We start from the raw sequence: 16,664 nt of genomic DNA on the forward strand, positions 1-16,664 counted from the left end.
TATACCTAGTGGAACATCAGCAGTATGCATGATGTGGCCTTCAGATACCCTTAATACAAACTCTGAAATGCAGCATATCATGTAATTTGGCCCAACAGCATTTGCTCCAGTTGTAGCCCCGACCTGGTGTCCTTGCTCTTTGTTATACAAGCGGAAGCATGGAGCAGTGGGAAAATGCTTTTCCTGGGGGAGGTGACCCAATGGCTTCCTATGGCAAAAACAACCTGCACCAAACCCCACTCTCCCTCAGCATAAACCTACAGGGGGAAAATGTAACACTGCAAAACACAGCATCTAAAATTGGCATGTGTTGACTCCTTGAATCCTAAGCTCATAATTCAGTTATTAATCCTACAGCATCCATTGAATTACAAAGTTCATTCTTTTTAAATAAATTACATTCATTTAATATGTAAGCATAGTTAACTTTTTAACATGTTCCATTCACTCCAAAGTCCATACGGTCCATATATGGAAATAAGCTGTCCTGTTAAATTTATAATTTTTCTCATGTATCCGTCTGCTAAGTCTACAGCAGTTTAGCCCCACCCATTCACATTGAAGTTCTAAGAAGTGTTTCAGCCTGGGTTGTTCTTTAAGAGGCACATTACAGGGCAGCCAATTAGAATAGAGTATCTGTCTTAAAGCAACAATAACCAATAAGCCTATTGAATTCTAACATGGATAGAGAAAGGATGTTTTTTTTGTTCATAAACCCACAAAATGTCAGAAGTGGACCTTAAGGGGAGAAAATTTAAGGGAAATTTAGCATAATGAGTCTTTAAGATTCAGCTTAAAGCTGCTGGAACAAAACCTCATATCTCCAAAACAATGAGGGAAAAAAACATCATTCAGCTTCATACTTAAATTATCAACCTCTACAGTGAGACAATTTCACTTGAAAAGATCACTTTACATTGATAAAAAAAATGTATTGCTGCCGGAGAGGAGACAAAAAAACATTCCTAATTTGTAAAGGAAGTTGATGTAAAGAGATTTTCTCTAAATAATTTTGGACCATTTCCATCAGTCCATTAAGACATTTTAACACAAGTTAGCGTAACTGGAGTTCTGGGAAATATTCTGGGAAATGGTAAAAAGTGAAAAAAGCTAAAAAGAGAGATGCTATGTTGTTTGTGTGAGAGCAGCGTAACTACTCATACCTAAGTGAGAAAAGTGTGGGCCATCAAGGTCCCTAGGGTTTAAGGGTTAGCAGTAATAGTTCAGATTGGTGTTGGATATGTTTGAGATATCATAATAAATGTTTACTCATAATATTGAGACATTTGTATGAATGCTGGTTGAGTCGTAGCATATCATCTGTGACCCTTGCCTATTAAGCTGTCTTGGTGGTCTATAGCTCTTTCCCTTATAAAGAATCATTTAATCAGACTTATAAAACCACAAGGACACGTTCCAGCTACTGACTATCCAAGGTTAGCTAAGACTCTCTTTCGCAGCTTTTATATTCAGAGGGAAAAATTAAGAGGTAGCTTTTCATAACTGAGCATGTGCTGGACTCTGGGGAGGCTGGAGGCGGCAGTGCAATTAAAAGCTATTCTGTGATTCTTGTCGTTCTTCGTGAATGTGTGTGCGTGTGTGTGGAGGTGGGTGACACGCTATGTGTATTATGGCATTGCGAGCAGGAGGTCTTGCAACAAAGACCAACATAAATGAGTTTTCATCCATGCGAATATGTCACACCAGTGATTTTAAGCATTGCCTTTAACAAAGTATTGTTTAGCTTTTGATGAAATGAAAAGAAAAAAAATTAATAGCAATACTTTTAAATGCCAACAAATTCACAAAATCACAAAATTCAATTCCAAACAAAAAAAGCATCTTGGCAAGATATTTGTTCTTGTTTTAAGTAATCTTTTTAAGAAAAAATATTGACAGAAGTAAAATGATGAGCCTGTGCAAGGTGCTTTCACTTAATAAGATCACTATTTATTATTAAGTTGAAAAATATAATAAATCTTGTCTACGTTAAAAAGTCTAAGACTACATTAAAAATCTGGAATATTTCCATTTAAACTTGGAAATAAACAATGGAAAGTTTACATTTAAATTTCAAAAATTTTGAACAAAGAAAAGTTATTCAAGTTTAAGTTAATTTGTAACATTGACCATGTTAAGGCCTTTGTTCAAAAAGGTAATTTGACCCGAGGCTCCCAAAACGTACAATTGTATTTTTGCAGTGTGGCCTATGAATCCCTAAGCAGGTTAATTTTCCCATAGTTTAAAACAAAGCCAATCCAACAGTCATTGCCAATTGGCCCAGAGTGCTGAGAAGGTTTGATCCTTCCTTCTGAGGCCATGGATTGCTCATTGACCTGGTTGATTGGCTGGCCTGTCTCTGCTGGCTCCGGACTACACAACTGGATACCTGAGCCGCTACTGTTTCCGTTGCGTAAGGGATTTTGAGGTCTAATCCCCAGCCCAGGACAACTATTCCAAGTTGCAGCTTTAGATAGTGTGGAAAGTACAGAACACAGAAAAATAAGCTCTTACCATGACCTCTTAAGCCAAAAAGTCCCTTCCTCAGGTCACAAAAAGATTTCACCACTTTAGACCACTAACCATCTAATTAATTAGCTTCTTTTTCCAGAATTCTGATGTTTAAGCTAAATGGATACAGTGTTCAATTATTATTTTACTCAATAAATAATTAGGTCAAAGATTGGAATCCTGGCTTTGATTCAATGCAATTTTCAAGCTAATCTCTACCTTACCACATCTGTGGCATATGATCTATTAATCTGGACAATAATTTCCCTCAACAGAAACCCATTAACTCAAAACACATTCATAATAGAAGTCAATGGGAAGGTATTTCAGCATCTGCTCATTGGCTTTTAATAGAAATGTGTTTCAAGTCAACATATTTTCTGTTCTTTTGTCAATCACATGGAAATGCATTAGTATTATTGTCTGTGGTGACTGTATACTACAGATGCAATACATAAAAATTAGGTTAAAAAACACTGGAGTATTCCTTCAGTGAAGTAAAGACTGCACTGGTAAGGCTCTACATTTAAAACTGCTCACAGACAGAATTATAGATTTTTTCACACCTATAATAATGTGAAGATTGAGACAGACCAAAATCGCTCAAGATAATTGCATTGGGCATTTGTTTACCACCTTACTCCTCATGCTCCAGTGGAGGTGCAGCTACAAGTGGCTCTAGGTGTTATAAAACAGATTGCATGCAGAGCTGCATGGCGTGCCAAAGAGGCTGCAGGAAGTACAGGGGTTTAAAATGCCACATCCTCGCCCTCATTATAAAGTGCTTTACTCTCAGCAGGAGGCCTCACTCTGTTATTTAGCAAAAAGGAAAAAAAAAAACAACAGACAGCCTTCTGATCCTTCAAAAGTCGTTGAATGTGTAACTGAAATCTCCAAAAGAAGGAATATACTGCAATGTGTTGTCAATATTTTCCAAAATGTAAATAGAACATTGTCGCAGTCTTTAAGACAGAAAGAATGAAAAAAAAATTATTGGACCATTTTTTGTCTAACCAGACTGGATCCACCCTTAAAAAAAGAAAGTTCCTCAAAGGAATCATTATATATATATATATATATATATATATATATATATATATATATATATTCTGTAAATGTAAATGTACAAAAATATATATAAAACGTTTGAGTACTTTACAAAACTGTACTATGTATAGTACTATAATCATAAAACATTACAGTTTTGCAATACCACTTGGTTTGCCAATTTGTTTCATGAATACATTTTTAGGTATGGCCCAAATGTCCAAATATTTTTGGGTTCACTGTATATTACAAGTTTCTATGGACCCAGCATTATCTAAAGTCCTCTCTATTTTTTTGTCCTCTCTAATACTTTAGGGGAGCATTCTCTGAGGTCTTCATGGTGAAGGAGAGAAAAACAGGCAAGCTTTTTGCCATGAAGTGTGTAAAGAAGAAGAACAAAAGGGACATTAACTTGGAGAACGAGATTGCTGTGTTAAGGAGGTACAATTTCTGAATCTACCAGATAGGCAAATAAATAAATGATTTTAGCGCAATTTCTTACCTCTTTTTTATCCTATTCTAGGATCAAACATGAGAATGTTGTGGGGTTGGAGGATTTCTATGAAAGCCGAACCCATTACTACCTTGTAATGCAGCTGTAAGTACTTATTCATTTCTATCTGCTTTAGCCTATGACGCTAACTGCAGCCATTAACTGATTTTTCTCTTTTATCTTGCAGTGTTTCAGGTGGTGAACTGTTCGACCGGATTTTGGACCGGGGCATGTACTCAGAGATGGATGCTAGCCTGGTGATCAGACAAGTCCTGGAAGCAGTGAATTACTTGCACAAGAGTGGCATAGTTCACCGTGACCTCAAGGTATGTAGCTTTGAGTTTCTGCTTTCTGACTTTCACCTTTCAGGGAAACGAAATTCATTCTCACTCAAATTTTGTCTACCCTCATCTGTTTTTCTCCACAGCCCGAGAACTTGCTGTACTACAGTCAAGATGAAAACTCCAAGATAATGATCAGCGACTTTGGTCTATCCAAGATGGAGGACAATGGCATCATGTCCACTGCATGTGGTACTCCAGGCTACGTGGGTAAGCAGGCCTTCGAAATTGGACATATAGAGTAAAAGTATCCAAATAATAAATGTTCTATATACTGAGTTGCAATTCATTATTACACCTACCTTATACTTACATTCATTGGCCGTGTGCAAAGTACACTTAACATAGAGGTTCTGTGCTGAGAATAGTCCATTATCCAATTGGTCAGCAGTGCTATTATGGTGGTCTCTTTCCAGGACAGAATGCATACCGGATACCTAATAAATAGTACCTAGTACCTAATGAACTAGCAACACAGTGTGTTTTGATTTGCAGTAGAATGTACTTGTTTAAAGTATTCTCTTATTTTATTTTGGCTACAGCTCCTGAAGTGTTGGCTCAGAAACCCTACAGCAAAGCAGTAGACTGCTGGTCTATTGGAGTCATCACTTACATCCTGTAAGAAAGCTCTCTTTTACTTTTTATTGTTAACTTCACCAACTGCATAGCAAGTTTCCCTTTGCATTACCACCATGGCTAATACAGGCCACAAGCAAAAGAACTGCTTAAGAGTTTGCCAGAGGCATGGTGCTGCCTTAGTAACATGTGGTTTTAAAACTTGTTAGAAGTTGAGACATAATTGTAAGCCTGTTTGAGTAACTGATTACTCAATCACCAACTTTAGCCATGCTGTGCCGGATCCAGATTTAGCTTTGTTTATCACAAACCTGCTGCAGTTGCTTTGTATTGTAATGTGTGAAAGGTTGCCCCCTAGTGGATAAACGTAATAGGTACAATGGGATACTTTTAAGTATACAGAGAGGCAGGAGTCCTGGGGGGGTCAAAGAGCAATGTTTGTTATTGTTGTTATTAAAATAATTAAAAAGTACAACCTAAACAATAAATAGGAATTTAGCCACCTTCTAAAAGGCTATGAAATGAAATGAGCATTATAAGCACAATAAAATGTTTGACCTTGTTTTATCTTTTTCAGCCTCTGTGGATATCCCCCTTTCTATGAAGACACTGAGACTCGTCTTTTCTCTAAGATTATGAAAGCACAGTATGAATTTGACTCGCCTTTCTGGGATGACATCTCAGAGTCTGGTAAGAGTTCTCTCTCAACATACACACACTCACCAGGATTCCATGAGTTTTTCAGCATGTCTCTCTAAAACAGTTATAGCCTGAGTACTATAGCTTAACTTATAAGGCAGCACCAACATCTAACATTACACACGTTTGTTGTGTTCTTAGCGAAGGATTTTATCCGCAACATGATGCAGAAGAATCCTAAACTGCGCTACACAACAGATCAAGCCCTGAGACATCCTTGGTAAGAATTACATCAGGTTCTTTGCCTTGAATGAAGGCTAGAATGTCTTCATTGTCATAACAAAGCCTCTCCAAATGGGCTACTTTGTAATAGTAAAATGTAATTCTGAGTAATTTTTGATGAATTTTTTTAGTCCTTTAGTTATGAAATGTTCAAAGCAGTTGGCGTTTTCAAATAGTATGGAAGAAATGAGATTTTGATCTGTCAACAACATTATAATACTCGTTTGTTTACATAGGCATTATCATAAAAAGAACGTATCAACTTTTTATTGTCAACGAATACAAGTTGCTCGTCTTCCCTTCAGTTTGTGAGGTTTAAAAGGCTTAAATGAACATTTTGGCCACTGCCTGTTATAGATTAAGAGGTTTGGAGAGAGATTTGTTTCTGAATTTGTCTTCAGGATCATTGGAAAGACTGCCCGGAGCCAGGACATCTACCAGTCCGTCAGTGTGCAGATCCAGAAGAACTTTGCCAAGTCCAAGTGGAAGGTAAACTAAGGCCTCCAAAGGCACCCAGTCTTAAGACTCTAAGACTATTTAAAGTTTGCCTCCTCCGCTATATTCTCACAGGGATTGTTTATCCGATCTCTGGCCTGATTACACAACAGAGCTTCTGCAATGATCATTTCATAGTAGCACTCTCTCAAATCTCCCCTCTGAGTGATTTATCCAGTCTAGACCTGATTATGTTAGTTTCAGACAAGTGTGGAAGGTTATTTGTTGGCAGATATTCTGCAGGGGTGGATTTTTCAGCTCGGTAACTGACGCCAAGAGTATTGTCAAATATGAATGTTCTTTATCTGCTTTCCTATTGGACATGCATGGTTTTTGTCAGGCTAACTGAAAAAGTATAGGAATATTTCATCATTATCATGATATATTGCATTGTGTATTGTCAGTACTTCTAGAACAGTGAACAACTATATGTATCACAATTTTGATTAAGAAAATTTTGTGAACAACCAGCATGTAGTAACTACATAAACTCTGTATTATACAACAGTTCCATCTGACTGGCTGCGCAGCATTCAAAAAAGTTGCAGAATCCACAATTTCTTATTTTATTTTTAGTAAAATAAACAATTAAAGAATATCTGAAGTGTGTTTCTTTTTTAACATTGACTTTGAATCATCCATTAGTCACAATGTTTTTGTTATGTCACCAGCCATTCATTTCTGACACAGTTGTCTGTGTATTCCAGCAAGCCTTCAATGCTACAGTGGCCATCAACCACATGAAGAAGCTCCAGCTTGCTCATTATGAGGCCTCTGTCAAACAGAGCCAGGCTCTGACTCAACTGCCTGATATTACAGTCTCCTCCACATCCAGCCCTGAAGCACTACGCAAGAGCTTGGTACCCGAGACTCCTGAGCCCAACAGCAACCTGCCCATGCACCACATGACAGTTCCAACTGTTCCCACGGACACAAAGTTTTTGTACCAGCCGCCCAAGGTCTGCCACAGGGAGACTGCCCATGCCGGAACACTCACAGTGGCTGAGAAGGGCAAGCATGTGTACCACTCCGAACCAGCTAATCTAAATGGGTACAGACTGTCATCAATTACCCCATACCAAAATCTGATATAGGGCCATATATGTTGTTATATTTGACATAGGTATCCATATATGTTCATCATAAATTAACTTATATACCCATAAATACACCCATTCATGAGACAAGTAAGGTTGAGTGCTTTTATGCTTGTCATGTCAAATATGTGACATGAGTACATTTTATTGAACAATTAATCAAAAGGATACATGTAACATTGGACATTGTAACTCCTATTTGCAAACTGCATTGAATTCCGTATTCCTAATGGTCTAACAAATAATGAAACCACTCTTCTTATCTTCTAACTGTGCAGGTATGGAAAGAGAGGCACCAGCCGCAGTGGTGAGAAATTTCAGACCGGTGTCTGCTCTGTAATGTGACTGACCATGGCAGCACTATGAGGCGAATTTAATAGGTAACATGAATGGATTTACTATACAAAAATACATGCTTTTTGTCTTCATGTTGTTATCATAACCAAATGTCATATCTCCGAAATAGTAAATTAAACTTATTGTACATTCATGTTATGAAATTTTATTCAAAGCAATTTTGGGTCATTTCTATTGTTCATCAGTAGGTGTGACCACAATTCACTTTCCTGATTATATAATGGGTATAGCAAGCATATCTAAAAAGCTGAACGCTTGAGTGCATTATATAGTACACTATTAGACTGTATAGAAAGAGCCTGGTAACAACAATCATTGTATAGTCTGTAACCACTTCACATGAAGCATAATAACAAGTAGCTGATTGGATAGCCCATTATGACTATATTTATTTTAATACAACCCCATTTTAAAAAAATGTGCAATATGTAAATAAAAAATGCAAATCAATTAAATTTTGTTTTGTTTCTCAACACAAAATACCAAGGAACATGGGGATTTCATCATCTATAGTACATATATATCATTAAAAGATTCAGATAAATCTCTGTATGCAAGGGACAAGGCCAGAAACCAATACTGGTTACCTGTGATCTTTGAGCCCTCAGGCAGCACTGCATTAAAAACCGACACAATTCTGTAAAGGAATTCACTGCATGGGTTTAGAAACACATTTGAAAACCAAAATCTGTGAACACAGTTTGTCATTGTATTAAATAGAAACAGGGTTGTAAATTTTTAAAAATGTTTTAATGCGTTATAAAAATGTTTAAAGACGGTCTGAACATAAGAATATGTTATACAACCTATGTGCTCCTATGTCTTTCTGCAGGTCTGTGACCTTTGTCAGCCACTGGCTGCTTGGTGCGGGCGCGTACTGCTCTGAGCTCTAGAGGGCTGTGATCCTTGACACGACAGCTGACCTGTTGCCTGTTGACTGCACCATTCTGACAATACTGAGGATCAGAGGAGTGCCTCCATATCTCTGCACACACACACACACACACACACACATACACTTATTAATACTCAGTATCAACATTAAATGCAACAAGGTGCTTAGTCATCTCTTGAACATTTGTGTTTTACTATGAGCAGCCAGTTCCTCACAGCTGATATAACTGCAGCTCCCTGTATTATGTGTATGAACGTTATTCTGGTTTGTGTGCTTCATATTACCTTGAGAGTATTGGTGACTTTAAAAGATTTCCTCTTTAATATCCACTAGAGCCTGTGATGGTGTGCAGTGTACATGTTGCTATATTTTATCTTAAATGAAGCACCCTCTTGGCTTGTGCAGTCATATGTAAAGGTTTGGGCACCCCTGGTTAAATGACAGTGTTTTGCACTGCACATTTTGCTTCTGCACAATTCTGAACAAAATAAAACATTAAATGTGGCCTGTCCAAAAATATTGGCATATTTTATGTTTTGTTTTATTTTTTCCAATATGTTAAATTTAGCAAATAAATATACAAGTTATGCACAAAAAATTACCACAAAATACTACATTTGATGGTGTTCCCTGTAGCGGGAACTCTTTTTCACATAGAAAACCCACAAAACATGCAATTTGACTGGGGGTGTTCAAACTTTTGCATTTGACAGTATGTGTAAAGCACTCAGTACTAGGAAAATCCAACTCAAGACTGCAAAAGGTTGGCATTATATCAGAGATTTAGGAAGACAAGTTGGAGGTTTTCTGTCTGTTATTTTACTTTAGAGCCGAGGTTTATTTTTGTAATACATATATAAATAATATGCACATGCACACGGCTGTATTTTGTTTTACAAAATGTATATTTAAAAAAACATATCCAGCACCTCTTACCCACCACAATAAAAGAATGTCTTTCCTTCTTTAATGTACTGATTTGCCAATGCACCTGACACTCCTAAAGTGTGGGTTTGTTGTAAATAAGTTTGTTAATGATCATCTATTATCTTGTGTGAGATTACTATCAGTTATGAATAAGTGTCCTCTTTCTCGCAGACAGAGTTGTGTAGACTGCTCCAATACATGTGCAAAACATACTGTATACCCTTTACAAATAAAGAAAAAAATACATTTCCAACATCTGTGTCCTGACAAATTGAGAGATGTTCCTTAATCTGATTACTCCCAGTCATTTGGAAAGATAAATAAGTTTGAGCACTAATTCAATACTATTCATAAGTTGGAATCACTACTCAAAAGTCTGAAATCATGTTTTATTTTTTATATAAAACATAAAATCAAATCAAATCAAATCAAATTTATTTATATAGCGCTTTTTACAACTGATGTTGTCACAAAGCAGCTTTACAAAAATGGGAATCACAGCACAGAGAATCAGACAAAACACTGAACATAATATACAGAATATACAGAACCCCCGTGAGCGCTGAGGCAAGGAAAAACTCCCTCAGAGCTGGAGGAGGAAGAAACCTCGGGAGGACCAAGACTCACATCTAAAGGGGGGACCATCCTACCACTGGTCAGACAACTTATAAGTTAAACATTGAAAAGTCAATTTTACATCCACGCAGTTCTAATATATTCAGGTGTGTATAATCAACAGTGGAAACAATTAGAGTTCATATAGATTTGGATGTGATCTGTAGTGGAGAAGCTGCGTTCCAGAAACTTCCATCAGTCTGGTCAATCAGGGGGACAGGGGGACTTGAGGGTGGGACATCCATCAGTATTGGGCCGGACCGGTGGACAGTCAGTAACTCGGAGGAAGGAAAGATTTAGGAATTAGTTTAGACTGTATTTATGAAGAACAGAAAATGTAAAAAATGATCAGAGTGTGACTAATGACTCCGGCAGGTCTGAATATGACAGCCTAACTAAAGGGAGAGAGCCAGAAGGTAACATAGACACGGAGGCTCCCTGAGACACTGGCATTCACCCACTCCACCGTCCACAAACCTGAGTGACTGCATGTAGTGAGTGACAGCAGCACCAGCATCTCAGTTTACCCACAATTCACTATGTCCATGAACCCCTGGATCTGCAGCCTTATCTAAAGGGAATTAACATTAACTACCAAAAGCTAAACTAAACAAGTAAGTTTTTAGTCTAGACTTAAAGATTGAGACTGTGTCTGAGTCCCGAACATTATCGGGGAGATTATTCCAGAGTTGGGGCGCTTTATAAGAGAAAGCTCTTCCTCTTGCAGAGCTTCTCTGAATTTTGGGAACTACTAGGAAGCCAGCACCCTGTGATCTAAGTAATCGTGGTGGTTCATAATAGGAGATAAGGTCTCTCAGATACTCAGGAGCGAGCCCATGTAGGGCTTTATACGTTAACAGGAGAATTTTATAGTCTATGCGGAATTTGACTGGAAGCCAGTGAAGAGCTGATAGGACTGGACTAATATGGTCAAATTTTCTAGTTTTAGTAAGGACCCTGGCTGCAGCATTTTGAACTAGCTGAAGTTTATTTAAGTTACTGCTAGAACATCCTGACAGTAGCGCATTACAGTAGTCTAGCCTTGACGTAATGAAGGCATGTACTAATTTTTCTGCGTCATGTAAGGATAAAGCATTTCTTAGCTTGGCGATGTTACGGAGATGTAGAAAAGCTGTTTTAGTAACATTAGATATGTGTTTATCAAATGCTAGATCTGAATCTATGATAACGCCAAGATTTTTAGCTGTTGAACCAGGTGTGACTGAGAAGTCGGCCAGATTCAACATTAGGTGTGATAATTTATTTCTAGCAGCTTTAGGGCCTAATAGAAGAACTTCTGTTTTATCACTATTTAATAGAAGAAAGTTGTGTGACATCCATGATTTCACATCTTTTACGCAATCCTCCATTTTCTTTATTCTCTGTTTGTCATCAGGTTTGGCTGATATGAAGAGCTGCGTGTCGTCTGCATAACAATGAAAATTAACATTATGTTTTCTAATAACTTTGCCCAGGGGGAGCATGTATAACGTAAATAATAACGGTCCTAAGATAGAGCCTTGTGGAACTCCATATCTAACCTTTGTATAATTGGAGGGTATATTATTTACCCTCACAAACTGAAAACGATCGGTCAAGTATGATTTGAACCACGATAAGGCAGTTCCAGTTATACCGACCATTTTCTCTAATCTTTCTAGGAGGATATTATGATCTATTGTATCAAAAGCTGCGCTCAGATCAAGAAGTACCAGTAAAGAAACGCAGCCTTGGTCAGCGGCAAGAAGCAGATCATTTGTTATCTTAACTAGAGCTGTCTCAGTGCTATGATGAGGCCTAAATCCAGATTGGAATTTTTCATAGATCTGGTTTCTTTGCAGATAAGAGCCAAGTTGTTGGGCCACGGCCTTTTCTAAAATCTTAGAAATAAATGGTAAATTTGAAATAGGTCTATAGTTAGATAGTACACTAGGATCAAGATTTGGTTTCTTGATCAAAGGTTTAATTACTGCTAGTTTAAAGGCTTTGGGAACATACCCCAGGTTTAATGATGAGTTTACTATTGTTAATAGTGGTTTAATTATGTCTGGTAATACCTGTTTTAATAGTTTTGTGGGAACTGCATCAAGTGTACAGGTTGTGCAGTTTGATGAGGAGATAATTTTCTCCAGTTCTAAATGATGTAGTGGGTTAAAAACTTCCAACCTGACTTCGGTAGCTGGATTTTGTTCTATATCAGCCACACCAGATGACAGACAAGATGTGCTATTTATCTGTTGAACTTTGTCCCGAATATTTTCGATTTTATTATCAAAATAGTCCATAAAAGCATTGCTAGTGTGGATTGCTGGAATCTGAGGATCAGTACCTGCCTGATTTTTAGTCAGTTTAGAAATAACACTAAAGAGAACTCTAGGGTTGTTTTTATTAATCTCGATCTGAGAGGCCAGATACTCTGAGCGGGCTTTATTAATTTCTCTTCTATATTCAACAATACTGTCTTTCCAAGCAGAGTGGAATACTTCCAGTTTGGTTGATCGCCATTTTCGCTCAAAATTTCGTACTAATTGCTTTAAAGTACGAGTTTGGTCGTTATACCACAGCGCAAGTTTTTTCTGTCTCTCTTTTTTGTGTTTAAGTGGTGCTACACCATCTAAAGTAGACCGGAAGGTATTTTCTAAACAATCAGTTAGTTTGTCTAGTTCTGCTGGGTTACCTGGAGAGTACACTATGGTTGATAAATCAGGAAGGTTATCAGTAAATTGTTGAGCGGTAAAGGGCATTATTGAACGTTTCATAGAGTAGCTGGGGGATGTACGTATATTATGACTAAGATGAAGTTTAAAAGAAATAAGATAATGATCTGAGATTACTGAGGTTTGAGAAAGAATATCTAGGTTATCTATGCTAACACCCAGGGTCAAAACCAGATCCAGAGTATGATTACAGTAATGCGTAGGTCCTGTTACATTTTGAGCAATACCAACTGAGTCTAGAATTGATGCAAAAGCCTTTTTTAATGAGTCATCAACTTTTTCAAAATGAATGTTGAAGTCTCCTACTATAATTACTTTATCACTACAAACTGCTAAATCTGCAGCGAAATCACTAAATTCTTTTAAAAATTCTACATAGGGTCCTGGTGGTCTGTAAATATTAATTAAAGAAAATGCATTCTGTTTTGTAATTGGATTAATTATATTGATGTAAAGAAGCTCAAAAGAAGTGAAATTATCATAGTGTTTCTGATTGACAGCTAGGGAATTTCTAAAAATTATGCAGACCCCGCCTCCTCTACCGGACGATCTGGGGTTGTGTATATAATTATAGCCTGCAGGGGTGGCTTCGTTTAATGCTAAATATTCATCGGGTCTAATCCAGGTTTCAGTGAGGCACAACACATCAAATTTCTGATCAGTTATGATTTCATTCACTATTACTGCTTTTGAATTTAGAGATCTTATGTTAAGTAAACCAATCTTTAGTTTTGAAGTGCTAGTGCTACAGTCTGGATATGATTGTTTAATATACGTTAGGTTATTTAGATTTACTGTTTGAGTTTTTTGACATTTATGTTTGACTCGGGGGACAGACACAGTCTGAATACATTGGTATCTAGGTAACGTCTCTTTGCAGCTCACAGACGGTCGGTTAAGCCTCTCTGTCTGCGGCCTGGTCCCGGCTCCGGTTTGTCAGCAGCTTCTAAGGCTACTGCTACTCTGCCGACTAACTAAGAGACTATGTGCTATGCTGCACGAAAGTAAGGCAGCACCATCCCGCGTGGGGTGGACACCATCCCTACCTAAAAGACCAGGCTTGCCCTCAAACATTAGCCAGTTGTCTATAAAGCCCACATGATTGTCCGTACACCACTTGGACATCCAGCGGTTCAGCGAAGAAAGCCTGCTGTAAGCTTCATCGCCACGCCTCATTGGGATGGGGCCAGAACAGATTACCTCTTCGGACAGCGTCTGGGCCTGTTTAACCACCTCTTTAATATTAGCCTTAGTTACTTCAGACTGCCGCAGACGAATATCATTGGCCCCTACATGAATAACTACCCTCGAATATCTCCTATTTGCTAACAGCCTAAGGTTGCCACTAATGTCCGGTGCTCTGGCTCCCGGTAAGCAGATAACTCTAGCCGCTGGTGCCCCTAAAGGAGTAGCTAATTTCACGTGCCGGACGATAGAATCTCCTATCACCAGAGTACCTTTAACAGGCTCCTCAGCGGGTGCTTCACTGAGCGGGGCAAACCTGTTTGACACGTGAACTGGGGGAGCATGGTGTACAGGTGGGCTGGCTGTGGCCTTTGCAGTAGCATTAGCCTTAGCCTTTCGACTATGCCGCCGAGACGTTACCCATTCGCCCTGCTGTGGGGGCTCTAAGGCCGGAGTCGAGGGGGTACTAGCTCTCCCTGGTGTACCCGGGGCTGCTAACAGTGACCCTTGCTGTCTATCCCTTATTAAACCCCGGATACGCAGCTCTAACTTGTCCACCTTCTCTACCAGGCAGTTAACTAGCTTGCACTTTGAACAAACACCACTATCATTATGACTATCGGTGGAGAAGGGGTCTAAACTAAACATGCCACACTCTGAACAAGAGAAAAACCCAGCAGTAGCCATGACAAAAAAGCACTCACCTTGTTTCAGTTGAAATTAGAAACTAACACAAACCAAACAGCAGCAGCAAACAGCTAAAATGACTAAACGTAGTGTTTATGACGTTATTAATAGCTATTAAAAGTAATTTTAAATACTTCATATCCTTTTATAAGGTAGTCTTATTCTAAAGTAAGAAAAGCATTTCTCTAATTCACACACAAAATCCAGGGGGTCCTGGGAGCCCCTATTTCACTTTTTGGACCCCCTGAATGTCTCAAAAATAAAATTATGGAAATCTGAAATTAAACCTATTCTGATCTTATGTGAAAATTAGATGCTCAAACACAAATTCAGGGAAAGGTTATTGTTAAGCTGCTTCACTCACAATCGTTGAGCTTTTATCTGTGGCATTCTAACCTAACTAGTGATGCAGCACTGGTCTGCCTCAGGGTTGTTCTGTAGCAAACTTATTCAACCAATTGGTCCTTCATAGCCTAGTAATTGTCCACAGTGCCCAGAACGCATTCTTGTAAATCTGAAAACTTGCACAGTACTCGTTCCTGAAACCGAAGACCAAATACGATTTCAATAAATGTGTGAAAGACCATTTTGACAAAAGAAAAAAGGGCATTTCCAAAAAGAATTGTAAAACCAAATGTTGTGTTGCACTGGCGATCTGTCCAGGGTGTATCCTGCCTTCCACCCGAAGACTGCTGGGATAGGCTCTAGCACCCCCCCCGCGACCCTGACGGAGAAGCGGCTTAGAAAATGGATGGATGGATGTTGTGTTGCCATTGAAGCCAACAGCACCACTATGGCCATTGAGTTATCAGCCAGTAAATGCAGGAGTAGCCAGCCAGCATGGCTGGCCACTCCTGCATTTACTGGCTGATAACTCAATGGCCATAGTTGTACAGTGACTCTTTTTAAGTATAAGAGACATCACATTACCAGAAATTAGAGAGATTTAATGACTGAGTTCATGGCTTACCACACTGTGTGGACAACTATAGTACAGTCTGTAAGTTGCATAATAAAGATTAAAGTGCAGAATGACAGCATTAATTTAAGGGAAACATTGTTGACTATTAACATTTCAGGGGACTAATAGTAGTAGTATTTGTAATGAATGTAGAATTTAACTGACAACTAATGTAGAGCTGATAAAGTAGACCTAATTTACTCACACTTTCTGATTTTGTAGGAACTCTGCTACTTTCTGAACTAACTGGAACAGCAGGTGGCTACTAACACACCCAGACAGCAAGGTATTACAGCAGATTACAGTAACGGCATGGATACAATCTGCTTTCAATGTTCCTTGATAAGTACAAATGTACTAAGAGTAACATGTGAATGATAAGACAGTCAGACCTGCAGGACAGACTAAAATAGAGTCTGTTATCATCACCATTATTGACTTTATACACACAAATGCAGGCCACCACAGTCAGCTCGGTGAGTGACCTCTGTACAAAGTCAGTGTCAGCTTTTGATGATGCAATGCAAATGAAACATGTGTTAATGACACATTCTGCCCCGAAATCTCATATCAGTTTCACTTTTTTATCACTGTTAAATCTAAGCAAACATGCATTTAACCATTCAAAAAATGTTACCCCATCTCAAGAACAATACCTAAGTTTCATTCCTGACAATGGCATAAATGAGTAACAGGGTTAACATAAAACTAGCAAATATACAAAATGAGGTTAAAGCAGAACTATGTAACATTTATTCAAACTGAAAGACATAGTTTTACTAAATCAGGAGAAAAGATATGAGCAATGCTGCGAGTTGTGAAATGTGAAATTAACACTA

At 38.3% G+C, this 16,664-nt stretch overlaps 2 protein-coding genes across 5 annotated transcripts in view; one reads left to right on the plus strand and one right to left on the minus strand.

Annotated features, from left to right (window-relative positions):
- The window catches only part of LOC108425536 (calcium/calmodulin-dependent protein kinase type 1D-like), a 23,005-nt gene extending 13,092 nt beyond the window's left edge, over window positions 1-9,913 (plus strand). For all 4 annotated transcript variants that reach the window (XM_037541015.1, XM_017694234.2, XM_017694232.2 and 1 more), the window contains exons 3-13: window positions 3,874-3,999; window positions 4,082-4,156; window positions 4,239-4,377; window positions 4,479-4,602; window positions 4,935-5,010; window positions 5,546-5,658; window positions 5,809-5,887; window positions 6,291-6,378; window positions 7,092-7,435; window positions 7,760-7,861; window positions 8,671-9,913. In XM_037541015.1, the coding sequence (XP_037396912.1) occupies window positions 3,874-3,999; window positions 4,082-4,156; window positions 4,239-4,377; window positions 4,479-4,602; window positions 4,935-5,010; window positions 5,546-5,658; window positions 5,809-5,887; window positions 6,291-6,378; window positions 7,092-7,435; window positions 7,760-7,826 (1,231 nt within the window). In that variant the 3' untranslated portion in view covers window positions 7,827-7,861; window positions 8,671-9,913. The remainder of the gene's footprint in view (window positions 1-3,873; window positions 4,000-4,081; window positions 4,157-4,238; window positions 4,378-4,478; window positions 4,603-4,934; window positions 5,011-5,545; window positions 5,659-5,808; window positions 5,888-6,290; window positions 6,379-7,091; window positions 7,436-7,759; window positions 7,862-8,670) is intronic.
- LOC119264057 lies at window positions 8,645-14,946 on the minus strand. Its single transcript, XM_037541284.1, has 2 exons — window positions 13,983-14,946; window positions 8,645-8,794 (listed from the first exon to the last, which is right to left on the minus strand). Exons 1-2 carry the CDS (start codon window positions 14,862-14,864, stop codon window positions 8,645-8,647), a joined length of 1,032 nt encoding a protein of 343 aa, XP_037397181.1. The 5' UTR covers window positions 14,865-14,946.
- Window positions 14,947-16,664: the final 1,718 nt, after the last annotated feature.

This window comes from Pygocentrus nattereri, chromosome 9, assembly GCF_015220715.1.
Source record: "Pygocentrus nattereri isolate fPygNat1 chromosome 9, fPygNat1.pri, whole genome shotgun sequence".
NCBI lineage: Eukaryota > Metazoa > Chordata > Actinopteri > Characiformes > Serrasalmidae > Pygocentrus > Pygocentrus nattereri.

What these genes read in the sequence shown, in the direction of transcription:
- LOC119264057 (XM_037541284.1), bottom strand. Translation starts at nt 14,864, where the DNA reads ATGGCTACTGCTGGGTTTTTCTCTTGTTCAGAGTGTGGCATGTTTAGT. An exon ending in CCTTACTTTCGTGCAGCATA is followed by an intron (nt 8,795 to 13,982) that starts GCACATAGTCTC and finishes TCTGATCCTCAG; the next exon opens with TATTGTCAGAATGGTGCAGT.